Consider the following 17,693-nt stretch of genomic DNA (forward strand, 5'->3'; position numbering starts at 1 on the left):
ATATTTTGAATACTCTAGTAGGTTAGTTTGTGACTTTCAACAAGATGAGCGAAAATTCAAAAGAGATAGGCATGCACCAAAAGGATGCTAGAATATTAACGGACCAATTTTATAAAACAAAAATGTGCCCACACATGACTAAACCAGAAGGGTGTCTAAGGAGTATGAAAGATAATTGTCCATATGCACATTCTGAGTTAGAACTGAGATCACCTCCAGATCTAGTAAAGACCGCTATGTGTAAATTATTTCTAAAACAGTCTTGCAGCAAAACTTCCTCAGAATGTGCATATGCGCACCAATTTGAAGAGTTAAGACATACTGAAAGTTTTTACAAAACATTTGTTTGTAAATTTTGGACTGCTGGCTATTGTAAGGCGGGTGATTTGTGCCGTTATGCTCATGGCGAAGAAGAATTAAGGAAGATAAATGTAAAAGAAGAGAACACCGGAAATCTCAATCCCCCGCAGAAATCTGCGGCATGTAATGAAATACATTACAGTACAGATAGTTTTGAGACTAAAGTAACACCCGGATATATAAATAATGTAACCAATAATGGACATTGTGCAACACCCCCTATGGCTACATATCCAATATATCAAAATTATGTTAGTGATACTACACCGGGAAAAAATGATTACAGACATGTAATCATCCCTCAGTACCAAACTTTAGGTAATGTAACTTTACGTAACCACCCACAAACGAGGTGTGATGAATGCTATTATTTAATGCAATACTATATACAAAGGTATATAGACTGTTGTACTCAATATCACTGTTAATACTCGAATAAAAGATAATACATCATTTTTAGACTACTAAGCATCATTGAGATAATATGTACGTGTATGTAAGTACTTATTCATTGCATCAATTGCTTAGAATTGATAAAACATCACCATGGTGTGGAAGGTGATTTATATTGCCATATGCAACTACTGAGGGTTGTGATTTCGTAATTAATCTACGGGCCGCATCTTTAACATGATCCACAGTTACAGCATCTATTGCACTCTCAAGTTCTGATGGAGTTAATACTCTATTACAAAAGAGCAACTGCCTTGCAACATCCTCTATAACTATTCCCTTGTGTTCGATTGACATATGCAAAAATGATTTCAGCGTATTTTTAGCCCTTTCTACTTCTTTTTCCGAAATCTTTTGAATACCCCTAAGTTCTTTCGATATTATTTCAAAGACATTACGGGAGTATCTTGGATCAGCCACCATATAAAGTCCAAATATTCCAGTGTCAGAGTGAATAGTATTAAAGGCCATACAATTTTCAATCCATTCGTATTTGTTGAGCACATTCAGGAAGAGTCTGCTGTGCATACCCTTTCCAGGCCCACCCGTAGAGAACGATCCACCTCCACCCAACAACGATTGCAAAACAGTAAGCACAACCAGATCGGACGAATTCCAGCCAGACTTGACCTCATATCCAACTGCAATATGAACAAGGGGGGTGAGGCCCTCGATGTAACGTATACCCCCAGTATAAACTGGTGTTTCGATCTCACGCACAGAGTTAGGGATTGAGTTATATTCAGCGAATGCCCTCATTGTCCACTTGGATAACTCTTTCATATCAACATTGATTCCAACAATTACAGTTTTGTCGGGGGAAAAGTGCTTGAGCATAAACTCACGCATAAGATCTGGAGAATAATTTGCAACCGAAGATTCAGGGCAATAGTTATGTAAGCCCAGAGTATTATTATGCCAAGCGACAGAGTGTAACTCTTCAGTTACTAGCGAATCTGGACTATCATGAATCTGTTTCCTACGTGAATCTAGGCGTTCTTTGTTGGACTTGAGTTCCCAAGGTAAGAAGCGTGGGAATAAGACGTTGCCAATGAGTATGTTCAAAAGTATTGGCATATCAGATCTTAAGCCTTCAGCATGGTATGCCATGTGTTCACGAAATGCATTGCAACTTATATTTCCACCAAGTGTCTCAACAGTCTTTATAGTTCTTAGATGGGATAAATGTGCAGTTGAGTGAAATGCCATATTTTCTATCATTGAACTCACTCCAGCTTCTGATGAAGTTTCGAAGCGACTTCCAGCATTCACGTACAAGCCTAGCATAGTATCGATGCCTCCGCGATCTATGCATGCTATTCTTAATCCGTTCTCCAATTTTGCAAATTTGATATCTTGGTCCACAGGCTTGTACTTACCTTCTGAGCCTTTAACATAAATACCGGTAGTTAAAGGCACATTCATGTAGGGATTTTCTTTACTATCACTATTTCCAATGTAATAGTACTTGAAATCTGGCACCTCAGACATTATAACGTTCATATCTTCTTTTTTAAAGGGTACAAGCTCGAACTTTGGAGGTTCCTTCTGCAATATGCGATTTATTTCGGCGACACCACTCTAAAATGTTATTAATGTTATTTTAAAGTGCATATATGTTCATGCATAAATGAAATAGTCCTCAACGAAGAATATGGATCGGTGAAACGAACCAAGCAACGAAAGGCTTGAGAACGCGGCAGTAAGCACTGCAAATTAGACAAAATCACCTTCATTTTGTTTGAGTACTGTATATTTAAAATAAATACACTGAATACCTCAGAATATCTGCCAGGTTACTATAACCCTACACAATAAGACGCGCTGTTAGTACAAGATTAGGAATGACACCTAGAATGTATTGATATGCGTAATCAAATCCTGGCGCTTAAAAACGCCAACCCATCTCAACTTCCAAGAATGGGATTGAGATTGGCCATGGGATTGGAAAATCAACATCCTACGAACCAATTTTGGTAATTTTCTTCGACTACATGAGAAATATCGGTATAAACAGGTTTGAATATATGAAACATGTTAAAGAAGATTCTGTTTATCGCAAATTTTCCCCGCAATCCAAATGTTTACTGACCTGTATGATAACAAAATTTAATAAGGATCTAAGACAAATGACAGGATCAAATGAGTTCATTGTAAAAATATTTAGAGACTTTTCGGATAAAAAATCTATGTTGCAGTTAAATTTGGAGTCAATCAACATGCTTTTGGTTTCTTCCTACAAGCTAAAAATTCCACTTACACATAAGGAACTATCATTGATTTTAGAAAGGATCCACACCATAATAACACCTGTTTCCGATTCTATCTTTTCGAATGAGCTTACTTTATCCGTTTTGCACTCTTTAGGGAATTTTGCTAGGATTTTCCCAAAATATCATGATCTAGTTAGGGATTCTCCACCATTGCAAGAAATAAAGGAAAACTTTGAGCTTTATTCTAAAGATATAAGACTAAGAGACTTATCTTTAGCGATATATGCACTTGAGAGGTTGAAGTTAGTTAATGAGAATTTGGCAAGGGTCCTTATTTCTACTATAAAAAAAATACAAGCTCTCGATAACACCAGTTTAGCAACGATCTTGTATTCTAGCTGTAAAAATCATAACATGCGTAGCATTTTTAACATTTTAAATGATCATGTTTTGGAGAATCTTGGCAAATTTACTACTCGTGAAATCTGTAATGTGTCATGTGCATACTTAAAGGCAAAGCTATGGAGAGATGATTTTTTTCCATACTTGTCCAAACATTTGCCTTTAATGAATATCCAGGAATTGTGTAATGTTATTCACTTGTTGATTAATATGAAGGTCTCTGTACCATCACAATTTAAGAATGCATATATTTTTCACTTACCAACATTTTGCAGATATAGTCTGGATCTTATAGACTATTTAACAATTGCCCAATCATTGTACAAGTGGATGCCGCAGAATGGAACGTTACTAGACGAAGGAATTTGCAAAATGATATCCTGTGGCAGATATAAGCTAGACAGCAAGTTTTTATATTTGATACATTATTGTAAGGAATTGAGATTGTCCAATTCTGTTTACAAACTTTTGAATGTAGTTGATTCTGGGTTTGATCTTAACCTTTTGAATAGTAGAGAAACTGTTATTTTGTATAGTATTTTGCGGACTTATGAATTGCCCAGTTTACACCATAAAATTGAATCCCTTATCATTAATAGACCGTTCTTGAATTTTTCCAGCTTTAATTTGCAAATATTGATTTCTGTCGGTACTGATAAAGTGGTATCTGATATTATTCAAAAATTTGTAACTATGTATCCCAAACCTACTATTGATGCAGTGGACATTGCAACTTCGATCATTAAAGGATCTTATTCTGAATCTTTTCAAAATTTTGTACTTCTGTGGTTCAAATCTGTTATTTTTGCACCATCAAGTAGCAAAAAATTCAATTTAATAGCAAAATGTTTGTATGCATTGTCGTATATGAGAAATGTCAACAGTGCACTCATCATGTTGTGCAGAAGTTTTTCCATCTTAAACGAGAAAGAATACTTAGATGTTTTGAGTTTCTTTGATTTAGTTAAACTTTTATCTGTATCAAAAAACTTCAACTATATGGATCAGCATGTTGTACATATTGCGGAGCATGCCGTAAATTCTACCAAAGAATATGAAAATATTGATATTGATACATTTCTAGAAATGCTAAAGATAGTGTCCTTCCTGGATTTTGCTTCTTTTGGTAAGGAACCTGCTCAGAATATCGGAAAATTCATACATGCAATGTTGACAATATTTCCAGATGAACTTATTAAAAGGGAGCCCACTTTTACAGACATAGTATTCCACATAGTATTCCTTTCGCTGAATTATAGCATTGATGTAAGCCTATCTGAAAATCTTATAACAAGGTGGATAGAATTCAACCATTTGCCATCCCACTTATTTTATCAAACTCTCTCAATCATGGCTTTACTTTCTGATAAATTATCGGTCACCTTTTTAAATTTGGCCTTAAACTACGTTTCTAAAGTAAACAGTATTAGTGTTTGTGACGCTAACAAAAACTATAGCATAAACAGTGCAGACACACGGTCTGTCCACTCAACACTTGGCGCACTCGTATCCGGCCATGACATGGGACTGGGCGTATATCCGAATACTCTGTTGCCAATAGGCTATTCTGTGGACATTCTCCTGTCAATGGATAATGTATAAAAGTATGAATATACATAACAAAACAATTACATATCTTCGTATGCCTCGTCATAGGTTTCGTCCCAGGTCCATTTAAGGAGCGGTTGTTCCATAAAAACATGATTAGGACATGGTCTATCCACAACTTGGTGCAAACTGAGTGTCATATATGGTACGCATGTCCCATCACGAAGCCTCGTATGCATCTTACTGAGCTGGCTGTCCATAATTTGTAGAGTTCTACGGGCCAGGTCGTCTGTATCCTTGAAAATAGGTTCCTGAGAATATCTATGGAAAATTTTACAACATCAACTTACAGTAACTTTTCCAAGACAGAAATTTGTCTCTTCGATCGCCCATTTTGGATCTGCCTTTTCAAGGTCCTTAGTAGTAACGTTTTTACCCGTATATGGAGCTGAAAATCTACGACATTGCACAGTCCTCCAGTTAAAATTATGCCCAAGCGTATTATACAAACTCCTAAGCATTTTATGCAAAGTACATTCTGCATAGGTTCAAGACCAGCTAGTCGCGTGGATGGGGGAGCGGAACCTATATTAGGAATTTTATAAGATGTTCCAGTCGCTCATTGATGTTTTCACCGGACCAGGTAAATTCTGGGTATCAATAAATTGCAATTTGTAATAAGATTAAGGCGGATTCCGACCTTCGGGGATCCCTATGTGATAAAGGCAACTGTACCTTAATACGCAAATCATATATTACACATCACTATATATTATAACTATTGATAGATTAATCTTTGTTATTTTCCGAATCGTTGATGAAACCTATCCGTAATTCGTCTATATTGCAAGATCTTTAGTTTTAGGGAGACAGAGGCACTTTGATCCATGATCGGAGGATTTAGGGAAAAATATGGGCAAAAATTTAAGTATTTTTATCTATTCTGGATTTTCAGTCTATTTTTTGCTGTAGTGTATAGTCTGCATTTCCTTGGTAATGCCACGTCAAACGCGCGACAGATGCATTTAACTTGCTACTCACTATCCGAATTTAGATTATGTTAATCTTGTAAATTATTTGTTATAAATTTGTAGTAACGTTGCGGTATGATGATCCATTAGGTTATATATTAATGTCGTGAATGCAACATCGGTTTTTGGTAAAGTCCATGGTTTCACGTTCAGTTTATTACAAGCTTTTGTTAAAGGCTTAAGTATAATTACACACTGTTAGGTAATGTTCTGCAAAACAATTTTATCTTCTCCGGAACATACATTTTTCGTTAAGTTAATCGCACATTTTTGGAAATACAACTCTTGTTAATGTGATTTTGGTATTATTCTCTGAATGAGTAGTTTTTTACTCATATAAACAGAGAAATGGGTTCTCTGGATTCCTTGGCATCTGCCCAGCTCCAGCTGGAAAGGGCAGGACACGACTCGAAACCTACAAAATCTAATACTGATTCCGGTTCAAGATCTTATAGTCTAGTGGGTGGTACCGCTGGTACACATGTTGATGATAGTATCATAGGTGACCCATTTATAGCTGGACTGTTCTCGACGAAAAAGCCAAGAGATGCAGGGGCTGGTTTGGCTTCAGGAGTGAAAAGTGTTAGTAAAGGTGTGGCTATAGGTGCTGCGAGCTTAGTAGTGTGCCCGGTTGTAGGGGTGAGTCAAGATGGGTTAACCGGGTTCTTCAAGGGAGTTGGTACGGGTGTCCTTGCCGCTATAACACTACCTTTAACTGGTTTAGGTGTTGCAGGATATCAAATATCTAGGGGTATTATTAACACTCCAAGGGCTATATGTCAAAAGGCCGTTGGGAAAAAATGGAATAAGGAGACTGGCCAATGGACAGACAACTGGTATAGTCTAGATGAGGAAGCTAATAAAGTATTTTCCACAGTTTCTAGCTTTTCCTCAGATGAAAAGGATTCAACTCGTAACAAAACTGGAGAAAGTATGTTTTTTTCTATTAATAATGTTGCTTCAGATGGGTTCTCTAATATCCCAGTTTACGATTCGACAAAAAGTGTAAGCGTAGTTGTAGAAACAGAGTTTTATGAAATTTTGGATGTGCCAACCAATGCCTCTCAGGAAGCAATCAGGCGTAGTTATTATAGATTGGCAAAGAAATATCACCCTGATAAAAATTCTGACGAGGGATCGAAAGAAATGTTTCAGAGGCTGGGAGAAGCATATCAAGTTTTGGGTGATGAGGAAAGGAGAAAGAAATACGATCTGTATGGAAAGTCAGCATGTAGTGATATGCCCATATTAGACAGCTCTCTATTTTTCATGATGTTATTTGGCTCTGACGCGTTTGAGCCATATATAGGCAAATTGAGAATGGCGTTGTTCTTAGAATTGGAACTTAATGATGCCCTTACACCTACAGCTCATGACTTTGAGAAACTACAAACCGCTCGCGAGGTAAAAATCGCGCTAGAGCTTAGGGAAATAACGAGACCATTTGTATGTGGCGACGTCATCAACTGGAAAGAAACTGTCTATGAGAAGGCTAAGGCATTATGCAAAAACTCCTTCAGCGTAGAAATTACAAAAACTATAGGATGGACTTACCAAAACTATGCAAAGCAGTACCTTGGAAAAAAGAATACATTCCTGGGTATAGCCGGGAAATTCGCAAAAACCAAGGAAAAGGTTAGATCAATGGAAAAGAGCCTTAGAACATTTGGTTCCATTATGAGAACGGCCATAGCCGAAAGGAGTCTAAGAAAAGGAAAGTCACTAGGAGACGAACACCTGCTGCAAGAAGCTGATTTAGATAACGTATGCGACGAAAATATCCCAATTATCCTCGATGCAATGCTAAACATCTGCCTTATGGACGTGCAGAACACAGTGCGAGCCGCTTGTAAAAGGCTCCTAAAAGACATGTCTGTGGATGCGACATGGAGACAGAGGAGAGCAGAAGCACTTATTGAAATGGGAGCAATATTTACGGAAGTTGCCAAACTCGAAAAATACTCCATAAAGGTGAACGGCCCTTCCGGCCCGGTAGATCACTTTTTTTCACGAGTAGATGAAAAGAGAAAATGCAAAAACACCCACTATAGCGATGATGCCTTCTTCTAACTCCTAACAGTATATAGCATGTATATGTGACCCTTTGAAAAGTTAGTGTCTATGTGTATGGAGCGAATTACCAGAACTACACAATTTTATATTAAAAGTGTCTTCAAATTACCTTGTGGAATCCAATAGCGGTAGCACGCTCACGGAAACATTGACGACAAATTTCCAAACCATATTTGCGAATAATTCCATGTCTGTTGAAGCAAACACGGCTATAATAATTGATGAATAAGGGTAAACATGAACCAAACATACCATTGGTGGCTTCCAGGTCCGAAATTTTTAGGATGTTTGTTGAACAAGCTTCCCATATTTATAAATGTAACAAAACTGATATCTATAACGAATTTAAAATTAGAAAACTAATAGTCTGTCCTGGTTTGTTCACCATGTTCCAACTTCAGACTGCCCCATCGGACAGGTAACTGTCAAGGGGTTGTCCAGATCAGGCATTTGGCATAGCCAGTGTTTGTGTTGGTGTATTATGTGATTCTTCCATCATTGTATCATAATACTGCGAGGTGTGAGTTTACCTTGATCGGTAACCACTTACCCTTTTTTCAACATTTGAACAAAATTCACCTTTATAATTAGTTTAAGTTGTGTGTAGTTTCTTAATTACCTGGAATATTCCCAAACGGATGATATCTACAAACCAGGATCATGTCGGTATCACAACATGTCACTCCGCATCCAACATGCTGCATATAAATGTCGATAGTTTTGTGCATACATGGTTCTGTGTGACATACCGTTGTATTCTTCCATATAAGCTGCGTAAAGGCAAGCAAATTTGGATTCCTACTCTTTGCGGAACCTAAGTGAGACATGTTTCTACGTATTCCAGTTCTAACATTTTACAAAGTCGTAGTCTATTTTTCCTGAGTCAAAGTTTAGTGATTCCCATGTGATCGCTCACCTTCATACCAAAATTCAACAGCGACACGTTCTTCTAGCGTTTGTCTTCTTACAGACAGGTAGTTTGTTGCGGTTAATTTGCGATAGTAAGATGGTAATTTGCATGAGTTCTCATTTGATATCTTTAATGTAATATGTAATGTGTACGGTAAAGTCTATCGTACCCTCTTGGCCTCTTTAATTGCGGATTCTTCCAACTCATCGCTCCTAAATGGGTAGTTGCACGAAAAGGCATATAAATATAATAGATATACTACCATTCTAGTTTGGGGGCTAGGTGAAAATGCCGATAGTCATTATGTGCCACCAGAATGTGATTTTTCTAAACGATGGTTTGAATAATGAAGATTTCCGTACATCTATTTTGCAATTTTTATCTAAAACGCCGATTCCAGCAATTAACCTGGAAATATAGTCAACATCGTAACTCAGAGCATACACATAAACAAAGACCCATAAATAAATGATTACACACAGAAATGGAAGGAAGGAACCGTTCATTTACACCCCAACTAGACTAAATTATAAATGTGTAGTAAATATGAAGGTTCATGCCAAAACAAATTATGCTTGAGAGGTCTCCATTAGTGGTTGGGATAGTTCTTCACCCCGGGCCTCCTGCATACACTTAGACCCAACAGAATATAAAATAAGACCTCCTACAATACCGAAAAAACACACCAAGTCAAGGGTTCCAAATGTTGAGACACTATCACCTGCTATAAAATGCAGAGAAAACGCGATAGAAGTGAGTGGTACTTTAACAGTTCCCAGAAGAAATGTAAAGGTTACAGAACCGTCCATCATGATCAGCACATACGATATTCTTAAAATCGTGCTGAGAATTAAATATATAAAGAATATTTTTGCAGCTTCACCGCAATCATCACAAGTCACACGCTTGCCATATCCACAATTATCAACTATGGAATTTATTCCAAAGAATAAGCATTTGTATCCATCGAAAAATAGTTTAGCCAAGTTTTCAAAGTACCCTAATATTCCCCCGCCAGTATAAGGAAGAGTGAAGGTAGTGAACAGAAGGTTGAATCCAAAGTGCAACCAAAGGCTGTAAAACTGATATTTTACAACATGAAAAAATCGTGAGGTATACTGCCTTTCGCGTAGCGCAGCTGCGATACTGTCTGGGATGCATGAGCCCATGAAAATCAAATTGTGAAATAGACGGTTATTTGTTGAATCATCCCGTGAGAGCAAGGGCTTCAAAACCGCAAATGTCAAAATAAATACTGAACTAATATATTGATACCGGTGATACTTTTTAGATAAAATCAAGTAACATGTCAACATTGTGAGTGGGACACCGATTTGACTTAATAGAACCAACATAAAACCACTTGTATGTGTACTTCCAATTGCTGTCAAACCTGTAGAAAACATGTCTAAAACCCCCAAAACAAAGAGCGGCCGCGGTGAGAATGGCCTGCTCATGTATTCTTTGAAAAATATTGAGCAAAATATGTAAACAATTCCAATCAGAGAGGCGAATGTGCCTATAATTATCTGCATTGTTACCATGACATAATTCTTCGTATGATCTATCAACCGCTTATACATTACAGTTATAAGCGCATCCATTAAAACGAATGCTATGCATGACAGAGTGAAGGCTTGGCTCTTTAGCCATTGTAAAATACAGAGAAAAAAACGATACACAAGAAACATAAATGATGCTATGCGATTTGAAAATGTACCATAAGTCATTCTTCTATACAAGAAAACCAGGTCATCATCCACCTCAGATTGAGAGAGGGAATCTTCATTTGATTCATAATCCCTAGGATAGGGAGAGTCAAATGACTCTGGTATCCCACTACTAGATGAAGCCATTTCACATATGGTACACTAAAAATCAGTCACAAACATCTCCAAAACAATAAAATTCCATGTTCAGATTGTTCTTATACCTGAAGCGTAGTCCCAAACCCCATAGGAACGGTTCTAATTCTCGGCTTCTATACATACCTAGTTATCCTACTGTGTTTCGAGTATGCGGTTTTACACCTTTAAATTGCCTTTCAATAAGTTTGAATCTATCTTGATTGCATCTCCTAGTTCACCTTTTCCCAGATATGACTGTCCGTTGTACATACTATGTTATTTCAATTAAATATAAAACATTCGATATGATATAGTACTGTGTGTTGCTTAGTTCTCTAGCATATATCGCAAGTACCGCAACGATATTGGTCCGCGCCCGCTTCCACTGACATTGTTATCCCTTTGGCTCCAGTCGTATGTTCAGATAATCTAATCTCTATTCACACAAATGTGGTAATCCACTCTATGAGTTGCTTCGTATTCAGTGGATTCTGTTGGCACCTACCCGCATTCCTTTGGGCCTTCGAAACTTATTCGCGTTTTCCTCAAAATGCTGATTTATTGTACTTGTGGATTTAAACATATGAAAATTGTAGAATAGTACAAATGTGTGTAATAGATCCACAATCCATAGTGTTGTGTGCTTCTGTGGGTTGTGGCCTAGCTTCCATGAGCTATATCGCAAAAAGTCTAGGAAAATTGCCACATCCTTCAGAACTTCGTTGTATAGGTAGTATTTATCGCATTAGTGGTCTACATACTCATGATCCTTTAGACATTATCATAGATATTCATGAAGCACTTGATTATCTAGAAAATGGCAAATACCGCGTTCAGATCGTCTCTGGAAGGTTTTTCCATTATACTTCTGATTTTGCCGTGAAACAAGGGAAACTCGAGATTTATGTAAGATGATTGATGTGTTTATTATTTCTATCTGAATCTCTACAGTATCACACATTGTGTCTCTATGCGTGTACTCGTATCCAAAAACATGTTATTTCAGCAAAAAGTCAATGTACACATTCGGCAATGTGATGACAAGATTGACATTAGCCTGTGCAAAAAGGGAAGGTGGTCTTACACTTCATGTGGAACGGTAACGATTTCCGTGGAAGAGGAAATCCTCGCACAAAATGTCCCAAAAAGAAGGACATACACACTTGTGCATGATAACAAATCGGCAAGTAAACTCGCAGTACGTCGTTCTCTTTGCTTATAGAAAACGTGCAGATGACCATCTACAAAATGGATGAAAACATCGCAACAATGGAAATAACTCCACTCACACTCCAAGTACTTATTCAGAGCCAATTAGAAGGAAACGTTCTAGGTACGAACACTTATTAATTCATTGTATTTCACATTTAAATTCAGAGGAGGAGATGCTAAGAGGCTTAGAAGAGATGTCTGATACAGAAAGATTACGATACTTTGCTATTGTCATATCTGGTCCATTAAAAAAAATGAATAGCATTGGTAAAAAGTGGACAGAATACTTTTTTAAACCACTTGAAATATCTCCGGGCTACTGGGAATGGTGTTACTGGAAATCCTTGGAGAAATATGAGGTAAGTTTAACAAACACTATATTTGTATGTGTAGAGTGGAGAAGAATGTTTGGGAGGCTTCTCATTCTTGGCAATTAGTGTCATAGTACCCGATCCCAAAGAACGCAGGAACTTTTACATTAGGTATCACAACGAAGATGGTGAACATGGGATGATTTTTAAAAGAGTAGACAGGGACAGAAACGTATGGACCGATGGTCTTTTCGAATTTGTGGAGAGGGTTAGGGAGGTATACCTTAAAAACCCTAAATTCCGTAATTTGAAAAAGGCAAAAAAACGAATCATTCGCTGTAAGGACCTAGACCCTGGAGTCCGATTCGAGGATATATGCAAAGAAGTGAAATCGGATGACTCAAAACCAAATTTAAATACTACCCATACCGTAATGAGCCCTGTCAATCTTATAACACCTGAAAAAAAGACGTTGCGGGATAACATTCAGATTATGGCTTCTAACATGTATAAAACGGGAAATGAAAATGTAGCATGATCCCACTTAATATATTCGCATTTTCATGTACAATACATCTAGGGCTATAAATGTCCTTACAGTACACTTCCCCGCAATTATAGCATCCGGTGCTAGCAGTTGTCGCAGGATCTTGGCTCCTTGATTTTAAGTCTACATTTTTTAAAATAGTAAGCGCCTATAATATTGTTGATCAAAAGACATTCATTCCTAGTTCATCCGTCTTCTGGTACCATCTCTCTGATTAAATCGTGGAAATATGTAAACGATACCGGTACAATAACTTATTCTCAATTTACTTGTGTTTTAAAATAACGACCACTATGTATCTTCACAAAACAAACTTCCTACCCCTTAAATATTAGAGGTTGTTAAAGGTCTAAACAGATGTGTAGTTGCATAACGTTAACTACACAAAGATGAAAAGGGTAGTTAGTAAGCCTTCAAAACGCCGTGGAATTCGTAAGATACCAAAGGATGCCAAATTGATACCAAACATTCCAGAATGTGACTATTTCAGCACATTTCCGGGTGTATACTATCATTTTACCAAAATGGAGTGGAGAACAACGTGCAAAGATCCAGTGGTTAACTCTAAAAGATGGCAAAGAACATTTGGAATAAAAAAGTATGGATTCTACGAAGCCAAATTAAAAGCGGAAATCGTATCAATGGAATCGAACAGACAATTCCAACTGTCTAAATTTGCCAATTCGGTTGGGAACTACCCCAATAATGGCGATAACAATGCCGAAACGCGCTATTTCAATCCTGTCTACAATTGTGTTCCTCAGTTAAATGCTGGCATTAATATAACATTCTGTCCGTACTGTCTTCGTGTTTTGAATGGAAATGAACAAACATTCAACAACTTTGTAGTCAATATTCCTACCGGAACAAACGGATAACTTGTCGTTCCAGATACACATGCATATATGTTACTAAGGGTATGGTGTATAAAACATTTTTAGATATTAAGACGGTAACATGTTATTCATCCTGTCAGATTACCAAAGATCTTGAAAATCATAATCTAGCTGGTCGAAAACCGACAAGGTCATTTCTGTACAAACGCTGCAAAGTGAACCAAAGACTTGGTCCGAAGACTGCAGCATTTTGTGCATATATACTGTCTAAAATTCTTACTGGAAGTCACTGTAGATTTGTGTACAACCAAAGATTAATTTTAGCGACGTTGTCGAATGCACTTTCGCCACTGCATAAAAAGCCAACTAGTCAAGATTTTTAATCATCATCCAGGAGATGTTTTTATCGAGATACAAGTACATTTAATCTAATCCCAACTTGGTGTTTCCTGGATATTGGTATGAATTTGTCGAGTGCTAAAAAGTAGTTTATCTCTAGTACCTACCACAGTGTAGTAAATTCAGTCTTTCCGTCATGTACGAGTTTTGAGCAGACGATTTGGCCGTTGGAGTCCCCAGTTATTATGTTTCCCTAAAATTATCCAGGTAAATAGTATTCAGCATACGTTAATCTGTGAAACGTCTTTTATGCGAACTTGATGCAATTGCGATTTGTGAACTTTGTCATCATCATAGACGATAACATAACCAGAATTTGTACAGGCTATAATTTTATCATCTAGCCAACAACAACGTGTGTCTACAACAGAATGTAAATAGTATTTTAAGCGTACATTTGTTCTCATCATTTTTAAACAACTTGAAGGCATCATCAGATGTCGAACACTTATATATCTGAATAAATTTTATAAGGTTTAAGAAAACTAACCTCTTTTGAGGAGTAAACCAGGTAGAAAGAACCATCATTGGACCAACAAACTCCGATAGGTGAAATTTCTAATTTTGTATTAAATATACATAATTGGGATTTTAGATCCCAAAGCCTCAAATATCCATCAGAACTTGTGGATATAAACAATGTACTATCTTTATAGATTGATATTCCAGTAATATCTGCTTTATGACCCTTGAAAAGTTTTACAAAGTCTAAATCTCTACTATTATACATAGCTATATCGCCATATTCATTACCAATCAAAAGTAAACCATTCTTTATAGTCCCATAAATAGATATGGCAGTTATATATCCTTCAGATAACATGATTTCACCGTGCTTTTTCTTAGTTGTCAAGTTGTATACTCTGTTCGTTTGGAAATACTTTTTGGTAATAAACGTACTGTACAGTTTCATCAGCACCTCCACATGCCATAAAATCAGTACTTATATCCATACATTTTATGGAACCCTGAATATAGATATTCGTTTATCATAGATAGAGATCTACCTGGCTACAGAGCAAACGAAAGACCTGTCTAACTGGATAATTATCGGTATCTGATTCTGTGAGTTCATCGGGAACTTCTAAACCAACAATTCCGCCTTCATATCCTCCAGAAACGACCAACATCGTGTATAGATGTATACAACCGTAACATGTAGATATATCCACAGAATTTATGATATGATCCTAAGAAAAATAAGATACACTTCTGTAACGAAATGATTTCAAAGTATTGAGGTGGATTCTGTATTTATCATTACATTCTGGATCCTCTTGGGCATGATCGTGTTCTCCATGGGAATTCCAGTTGGATAAGAGTTATTGCTTCGTTTTGCATCATTGATGGCACATACACTTTAATAATATTCACTAACTTTGTTTAACTCTATGCCTTTAAAAACTAAGGTCACCGTCATATATACAAATCCTTGGCTACACATAGACCCTGAATTTTGACATTTATCTACTCGCAAAGTAGTTTCATAGTTTTCAAACAGTAGAAATTTTGACTCATGGTGTTTCTCTTTTTCTGAGATTACAGCTATCTGTAAACCGCGAGTTGACACATAAAGATCGTAAATAAATTGCGTTGATTTGCGATAAATATACGTTTATTTATTGCAAAAATAAAGATTTCGACAGGATGTCTATAAAGATCAAGGATCTAGGCAAAATGTTAAGCTAAATATGTATAACCGTACACATCAGTTGCAAGCTTTGGCAGCAGGCCAAGCTATATCAAATGCTTATCATCCTGATTGTATAATAACGGTCTCAGATGAACTCTCTTTGCAGAATGGACCGGTTAGTTTAAATCGTATATCAAATTGTATGTAGAAGGATGACGAAGGCGAAGCATCTTTTGGACAGGATTTCGTCCAGTTTATGGCAGAAGTAGATGCAACCAGAAAATGTATTAAATTTATAGATGATGGAACGGAATCCATCAAGAAACTTTTAAACCTTAGTCTAGATGTTGTTACGAGCGCACAAAATGATGAAATTAGTACTAATTTGAACAAGTTAATCGAGCAAACAAATATAATTTGTACCCAATGCAAATCGAATATTACAAAACTTGAGCCAAAAAAATCACATGGAACACCCACAGAAACCAGAATTCGTACAAATGCATATAATGTATGCGTGAAACACTTTCAAAATGCTATGAAGCGTTATCAAGATGCTCAGGTCAATTTCAAAAAATCGATAAAGGACAGAGCTACCAGACAAATACAGCTGATATATCCAGAGATGAATGAATATGAATTGGAGCAAATTCTTGTACAATCAAATACTCATTCAGCTGTTGAGTATGTTGCCAAGTCTAATATTTTAGGGGTTAGTAAAACCATCACCTATATATATCATAATCTAGGGTATTAACCTTCGTGATGCAGTAACGAATATACAAGGGAAATACAATGATATTCTCGCTCTAGAACAAAGTGAGTTGCAAATTTCATGATTAATATCAATGCTAATCATCAATAATGGCACACATCTTTCTAGGTATGGAGGGGCTGAAGCAAATGATGGTAGATCTAGCAGGTGTTGTCTCATATCAGGGCGATTTGATCGAACAAATTGAAAGAAATGCTCTTGAGGCAGTGGATTACACTGATCGGGCAAATGCACAATTGATAAAGGCTCAACATAACAAAAAGCGCGGAGGAAGGTTGCTTATGTGGCTTACTTGTTCAGTTATTTGTGGAGGGATCATAGTTATCATACCCGTCATTATCAGACTCGCATAATATTTTAATATTATTAAACTTTTATCTATGTGTGTCACTAGGAAATGACTAAACTCATATACTGGGAACTCCAGGATCCTGATGAATCTACCTGTGGAGTCCACTCAATTAATGCCATTTTACAAGTTAGTATCCATTTAATTGTAGGTAATTATCATGCTCAGGGTCCTATTGTTGACTATGAGGAGTTGTATCGTGCCTCTCTTGAAATTGAAGAGCTAGAGAGGCAATTTTTATTGGAAGCAGGTAATTTAGATAAGATATTCATCATACTATATAGGAATTATCCCCGATGAGTACTATAAGACAGAAAATGCACATCACAGGAGAACAGCTTTCGATTTTACAGTAAGCCCCAAATCTGCATCTTGACGGAAATTTTAGGCTCTAGAAAGAGTACTAGGGAACCATAACTACATATGTGAACGTTGTAAGACGAATTCCCTATCGCACGAGCAAATTGACTCAAGTATCGCGTTCCTTTGTAATGTTAGCGGTCATTGGCTTAGTATGAGGGAAGTGCACGATGGAAGATGGTACGTAATAAACTGAGATCTGTATATAAATACTAAATATAGGTTTGTGATCGACAGTCTCAAGACTGGGCCAATAGAATTGGACAAGGCCAATTTGTATAACCATATTAACGAAATAATTCTGAGAAATCAGTCTGTATTCATTGTCAAAAATAAAGATAACAAAGAATTGCCGGTATATACTCATCAGGAGGGGAAATTGAGAAAGCATCAGAGATATACAGAAATCTGACAACTTACCACTATAAAACGTA

The 17,693-nt window shown here is 36.8% G+C and overlaps 13 protein-coding genes across 13 annotated transcripts, besides 1 other annotated feature; 7 read left to right on the top strand and 6 right to left on the bottom strand.

Annotated features, from left to right (window-relative positions):
• Window positions 1-44: 44 nt before the first annotated feature.
• On the top strand, window positions 45-828 carry BEWA_019250 (hypothetical protein; the record flags this gene model as incomplete). The annotated part of the gene is made up of 2 exons (XM_004828689.1): window positions 45-611; window positions 763-828. 2 exons carry the CDS (start codon window positions 45-47, stop codon window positions 826-828), a joined length of 633 nt encoding a protein of 210 aa, XP_004828746.1.
• A 48-nt stretch (window positions 829-876) lies between these two features.
• Window positions 877-2,549, bottom strand: BEWA_019260 (mitochondrial processing peptidase alpha subunit, putative; the record flags this gene model as incomplete). Its single annotated transcript, XM_004828690.1, has 2 exons — window positions 877-2,394; window positions 2,487-2,549. 2 exons carry the CDS (start codon window positions 2,547-2,549, stop codon window positions 877-879), a joined length of 1,581 nt encoding a protein of 526 aa, XP_004828747.1.
• A 258-nt stretch (window positions 2,550-2,807) lies between these two features.
• BEWA_019270 (hypothetical protein) lies at window positions 2,808-5,030 on the top strand (the record flags this gene model as incomplete). The annotated part of the gene is made up of 1 exon (XM_004828691.1): window positions 2,808-5,030. One exon carries the CDS (start codon window positions 2,808-2,810, stop codon window positions 5,028-5,030), a length of 2,223 nt encoding a protein of 740 aa, XP_004828748.1.
• A 26-nt stretch (window positions 5,031-5,056) lies between these two features.
• BEWA_019280 (hypothetical protein) lies at window positions 5,057-5,497 on the bottom strand (the record flags this gene model as incomplete). Its single annotated transcript, XM_004828692.1, has 2 exons — window positions 5,057-5,287; window positions 5,327-5,497. The coding sequence occupies 2 exons, from the start codon at window positions 5,495-5,497 to the stop codon at window positions 5,057-5,059; spliced, it is 402 nt and encodes a 133-aa protein (XP_004828749.1).
• Window positions 5,498-6,355: 858 nt separating this feature from the next.
• Window positions 6,356-8,077, top strand: BEWA_019290 (DNAj/HSP40, putative; the record flags this gene model as incomplete). The annotated part of the gene is made up of 1 exon (XM_004828693.1): window positions 6,356-8,077. One exon carries the CDS (start codon window positions 6,356-6,358, stop codon window positions 8,075-8,077), a length of 1,722 nt encoding a protein of 573 aa, XP_004828750.1.
• Window positions 8,078-8,180: 103 nt separating this feature from the next.
• On the bottom strand, window positions 8,181-8,388 carry BEWA_019300 (ribosomal protein S29e, putative; the record flags this gene model as incomplete). Its single annotated transcript, XM_004828694.1, has 2 exons — window positions 8,181-8,289; window positions 8,333-8,388. The coding sequence occupies 2 exons, from the start codon at window positions 8,386-8,388 to the stop codon at window positions 8,181-8,183; spliced, it is 165 nt and encodes a 54-aa protein (XP_004828751.1).
• Window positions 8,389-8,522: 134 nt separating this feature from the next.
• On the bottom strand, window positions 8,523-9,496 carry BEWA_019310 (signal peptide-containing protein; the record flags this gene model as incomplete). The annotated part of the gene is made up of 10 exons (XM_004828695.1): window positions 8,523-8,591; window positions 8,631-8,659; window positions 8,700-8,778; window positions 8,830-8,894; window positions 8,932-8,958; window positions 8,997-9,117; window positions 9,160-9,202; window positions 9,253-9,317; window positions 9,353-9,398; window positions 9,435-9,496. 10 exons carry the CDS (start codon window positions 9,494-9,496, stop codon window positions 8,523-8,525), a joined length of 606 nt encoding a protein of 201 aa, XP_004828752.1.
• Window positions 9,497-9,559: 63 nt separating this feature from the next.
• BEWA_019320 (hypothetical protein) lies at window positions 9,560-10,925 on the bottom strand (the record flags this gene model as incomplete). Its single annotated transcript, XM_004828696.1, has 1 exon — window positions 9,560-10,925. Exon 1 carries the CDS (start codon window positions 10,844-10,846, stop codon window positions 9,560-9,562), a length of 1,287 nt encoding a protein of 428 aa, XP_004828753.1. The 5' UTR covers window positions 10,847-10,925.
• Window positions 10,926-11,831: 906 nt separating this feature from the next.
• Window positions 11,832-12,898, top strand: BEWA_019330 (hypothetical protein; the record flags this gene model as incomplete). The annotated part of the gene is made up of 4 exons (XM_004828697.1): window positions 11,832-12,035; window positions 12,071-12,170; window positions 12,215-12,408; window positions 12,443-12,898. 4 exons carry the CDS (start codon window positions 11,832-11,834, stop codon window positions 12,896-12,898), a joined length of 954 nt encoding a protein of 317 aa, XP_004828754.1.
• Window positions 12,899-12,956: 58 nt separating this feature from the next.
• On the top strand, window positions 12,957-13,785 carry BEWA_019340 (hypothetical protein; the record flags this gene model as incomplete). Its single annotated transcript, XM_004828698.1, has 1 exon — window positions 12,957-13,785. Exon 1 carries the CDS (start codon window positions 13,297-13,299, stop codon window positions 13,783-13,785), a length of 489 nt encoding a protein of 162 aa, XP_004828755.1. The 5' UTR covers window positions 12,957-13,296.
• A 91-nt stretch (window positions 13,786-13,876) lies between these two features.
• BEWA_019350 (hypothetical protein) lies at window positions 13,877-15,392 on the bottom strand. Its single transcript, XM_004828699.1, has 7 exons — window positions 15,150-15,392; window positions 15,043-15,110; window positions 14,633-15,005; window positions 14,538-14,598; window positions 14,370-14,503; window positions 14,250-14,335; window positions 13,877-14,192 (listed from the first exon to the last, which is right to left on the bottom strand). The coding sequence occupies exons 1-7, from the start codon at window positions 15,270-15,272 to the stop codon at window positions 14,147-14,149; spliced, it is 891 nt and encodes a 296-aa protein (XP_004828756.1). The 5' UTR covers window positions 15,273-15,392; the 3' UTR covers window positions 13,877-14,146.
• A 66-nt stretch (window positions 15,393-15,458) lies between these two features.
• BEWA_019360 (hypothetical protein) lies at window positions 15,459-16,926 on the top strand. Its single transcript, XM_004828700.1, has 4 exons — window positions 15,459-15,950; window positions 15,984-16,487; window positions 16,525-16,594; window positions 16,659-16,926. The coding sequence occupies exons 1-4, from the start codon at window positions 15,834-15,836 to the stop codon at window positions 16,901-16,903; spliced, it is 936 nt and encodes a 311-aa protein (XP_004828757.1). The 5' UTR covers window positions 15,459-15,833; the 3' UTR covers window positions 16,904-16,926.
• Window positions 16,900-16,921: a sequence feature (AT_rich).
• Window positions 16,927-16,947: 21 nt separating the features above from the next.
• BEWA_019370 (hypothetical protein) lies at window positions 16,948-17,671 on the top strand (the record flags this gene model as incomplete). Its single annotated transcript, XM_004828701.1, has 5 exons — window positions 16,948-17,028; window positions 17,068-17,149; window positions 17,184-17,251; window positions 17,288-17,439; window positions 17,482-17,671. 5 exons carry the CDS (start codon window positions 16,948-16,950, stop codon window positions 17,669-17,671), a joined length of 573 nt encoding a protein of 190 aa, XP_004828758.1.
• Window positions 17,672-17,693: the final 22 nt, after the last annotated feature.

The sequence above is a fragment of the Theileria equi genome, chromosome 1 (assembly GCF_000342415.1).
Source record: "Theileria equi strain WA chromosome 1, complete sequence".
Classification (NCBI taxonomy): Eukaryota; Apicomplexa; class Aconoidasida; order Piroplasmida; family Theileriidae; genus Theileria; species Theileria equi.